The 3866-nt window shown below is 33.0% G+C and overlaps 1 protein-coding gene across 1 annotated transcript; it reads right to left on the reverse strand.

The window, feature by feature from the left end:
- Positions 1 to 2300: 2300 nt before the first annotated feature.
- Positions 2301 to 3605, reverse strand: LOC108759821 (matrix metalloproteinase-16-like). Its single transcript, XM_018505472.1, has one exon. It carries the CDS (start codon positions 3603 to 3605, stop codon positions 2301 to 2303), a length of 1305 nt encoding a protein of 434 aa, XP_018360974.1.
- Positions 3606 to 3866: the final 261 nt, after the last annotated feature.

The raw sequence follows: 3866 nt of genomic DNA on the forward strand, positions 1-3866 counted from the left end.
GGACATTGCCGGCCATTCCATCGTCGTGACGTTATTTTCATCTTTCCACGCTCTGCACAGTTTGCTGCGATATTTAGAATAATTGTCTTCTTGCAACACCTAACTTATTCTATCAGAACCATAAAACTTTTCAGCAAACTATATAAACTATATACTGCGCAAAAGAGCACGCAATAAAGGTTCAACCGAGTTCAGGAAGATGTTGCTGCGGTCGCTCTTTGTAGAATAACGAGCGTCACTTTCTTATTGAACAGACTGTATATTACATCTCAAGTTCGCTCACATCACTCACCGTCCAGAATATACATTTTTTGTATCAAGTATGCTTCGTAGAGAAGTAAAAAATTCAAAATGCTTACCTAATATCCCATCCCCGCTTTCTCCTCCACAACTGCTACCTCCACCATCTAATCACTCTCTAACAATTTTTATGTCACCTTATCATCCTCTGCTGTTATATTATTGTATATTGAAAGGAATTGATATAATTCTTCCTCATTATTTGTATTGAAGAAGTCGAGCATGAACTCGACTAATTCATCATTTGTACACGATTCAAAATCAAAATCAAACACTGAAAGATTTTCACCGAGCTCATGCTCGCCGAGCTCATTTTCGCTGAGCTCATGTTCTTCGAGCTCATGCTCGACTTCTTCAGCCTCCTCTGAGGTGGAAGTATCCTCAAATCTTTCTACGAATGGGACATCCTCGTCCCTCTCAATATCATTTCCAAAATTATACGGCACTTTAACTTTCATTTTGCCCTCGCAAGACTAGACTGTTCACTACACTATTATACTCGTAAATGAATATACTGGTCAGCTGCTGGTTTTCACTAAGATTATATAGTGAAAGTTATTGCAAATCATTTCCTTTTCTCCTTAAAAGTCTTTTATGTGTTATCATACTATTTTTCTTTAAACGCGATATAAATGTTTTGAAAATATTTAGCGAGAATATTTGAAGTATTACACATTTTTATCGTTCAAATACTGATAGTGATACATGTTTGATATTGCGAGAACATTGAATGTGATATATGTATACATGTGTGAGAATAACTAAAGTAATATAAATGAAAATGTTTTTTATGCTTTAAATAAATCCTAAATCGCAAGGATAAATTTTTATAGTTTATCATTAAGTATCTAATTTGTGGAAGAAAGGTTAGGTTAGGTTAAAAATTATATTTGTACATATAATTGTTTATTATAATAAAAATAATATACATAGGTTAGCGCTCTCCGAAGACCAAAACGATTAATTCACATTGAATTATATCATTGTGGTTGAAGGATTCGTCATCGTACATTGTTTTCAGTATATTCGCAGGTTCCTTGATAGTGGAAGCGATATCGAAAAATCGCGATAATTTTTTGTCAACGTTATTGGTAATCGAATTTAACGAGGAAATAAGACGATTTACACAATAGAGATTAGATCCAGATTAAACATATTGAGCACGGTTTTTTGACATTGTTTTTTGACATGGATAGGCGAGTCGTGGGCGCTTCTAAACGTAATATCGGTAGATTATTAATTATTATTAATTCGTCCGAAACGTAACGTTAGATTTCCAATATACATTGGAGACGGAGGACGTATCCCTTTGGTCTCATCGTACTGCAAAAGAGACAGTATTATATGTTTTTGCTCGAGAAGTTCTCTCCAGATATCGGGTGAGAGTGGAATTTCCTTCCCATGACAATCTCCAAGAATGATGCTTATACAGGAAGGTAGCTTGGCATCGATACCAATGTTTAAATATTTATAGCCAGTTAGTGTTAAAGGATATTTTCTTTCAAGAATTCGAATGATTGGATAACGAGTAATTTGATATCTATAATTTTAAAGAAAATATGAGATATAAAATAGATATAAAAGGAAAAAAAAATACTTACGTATTTGATTGTTCTTTATTTGGATTTTCATCATTGAATTTAACCTTCTTCGCGCTTATTGTTAGTTTGTCCTGGCTATTCTGTTCCATGAGGTAATTCTCAATATCCGTATTGCTGAACATTTTGTTTATATGTTTTGGAATATTGTCTTCACAGTTGGAAAGTGCGTACATTCTTTTAAAATGATGTTATTGGAACGATTGTTCCTTTCGTACTGGTCGTTTTATAAAAATGATTACACAATTATATAATTATGTATGATATCATTTTTCCCCTTCCTTTTCATTTTCTCGTTTATACATGTATTATATATGTATTATATATGTATTATATATGTATTATATATGTATTATATGTAACATATATATTAATAGTTTAGGTAATATATATGTTTATGTATTAACTGTACTGAATGAATTGATTCAAGATATCTTTCAACTGTTGCAATAATCCATCTCTCGAACATTCAGTGTTAAGTATTTTTTTTATACTAAATTTATCCGCTTTTGTCACGATTCTCTTGAATTTATATTGGTAAAATTGTTGTTTCTTAGCAAAATAAATATTACCATCCATATGTCGGAAAGCCATGGTTGGAGATGGCGGTATTCCGGGAAATATTGATTGTAACGTTTGATATGCACTAACAGTCAGAGTACATTCGTCTATTTGCGCCACATCGTTATCATCGAAGATTACGTAGGTTTGTCCTTTGTGAGTATTTATCGCGGTATTAATTACAACATTTGGGGGAAATCCCAAATTTTTTAGATGTTTCGGCCAGCCTTCTTTTAATTTGAAACTGGGATAATTAACCATATAAACCATATTATTTATAAATAGTACTATTTCACCCGAGGGTCTTTGATACGCGGCTGACAAAGAGAAATTTTTTGGGAGGAAATTCATGTAAGTATTTAGCTCAAATGGTCCGTCATATTTGTTATTATTTATATTTATCGACCATACATAGCTTTGATATGTGACAAATATTCGATGATTTAATATTAATATAGTATCCACATATTGTAATTCACAGAGATCTATTTTATCAGGCTTATTTGTCGGAATTTCAGTAGTCGTTGTTGGTGGTTTTATAGTAGTTGTAGTTGTTATTCCTGGTTTGTTCCTTCCATATAGATACTGAATCGTTAAAATATCTTCTAAGTTGAGTTTAACAGTTGTATTAGTATTTTTAGCAAACGCAAACGTTATGGAATCTTCGCGCGAACTGTGCATTAGTCCTAACGAATGTCCAATTTCATGTGTTAACGTATGAAGTAAACGTTCCGAGTTGAAAGGTATTTTATCGTCTAGGTATATGTGCCAGGCTTCTGCATTGTCAATATGTATTTCGGTGGTGTAATTAGGATTGCGTGAAGGATAAAACGCATGAGCGAGTACTCCACCACGATCGTCGAATGAAGAGGGGCAAATTTCTGCGTTACGTTTGTGATCAAGATATGTGTGAGTACTACTACGGTAAGATATTAAAATGTCAGGGTTTAATATTTTACGCTCGAATGTTAAGGATGAATTAGCTGCCCATAACGAGAATGCAAATTCTGTAGTTTTTAAGATATTTGCATTTGCCAAATGAAAGTTCCACGTAAGATTTATTTTCGTCCATTTATGTATACCTGTATCGTACTCATGATGTGAATATCTGGGAATATCTGGGAGACCACATCGTGGTTTACGCATTTGATGTAACGTACGATCGTTCAATGATCCATCACCTTGTATTCGATAAAATTCTTGAAATAATGCAATAGCCTGTTTAAGTTTTTCACTCCCGATCGATAATTGCGTATTGTTCCCAATGTAATTTAAATAACCATATTTTTGCAGATATAGAATTATTTCTGTATTTATATCTTGAGGAGAAGAAGGAGAATTCATCGTTGTTGTCGTTGCCATTATAGTTTTAATAATGGTAACAAAAATAATGATAAACACAATAGA

Source organism: Trachymyrmex cornetzi, unplaced genomic scaffold (assembly GCF_001594075.2).
Source record: "Trachymyrmex cornetzi isolate Tcor2-1 unplaced genomic scaffold, Tcor1.1 scaffold2067, whole genome shotgun sequence".
Taxonomy (NCBI): Eukaryota; Metazoa; Arthropoda; class Insecta; order Hymenoptera; family Formicidae; genus Trachymyrmex; species Trachymyrmex cornetzi.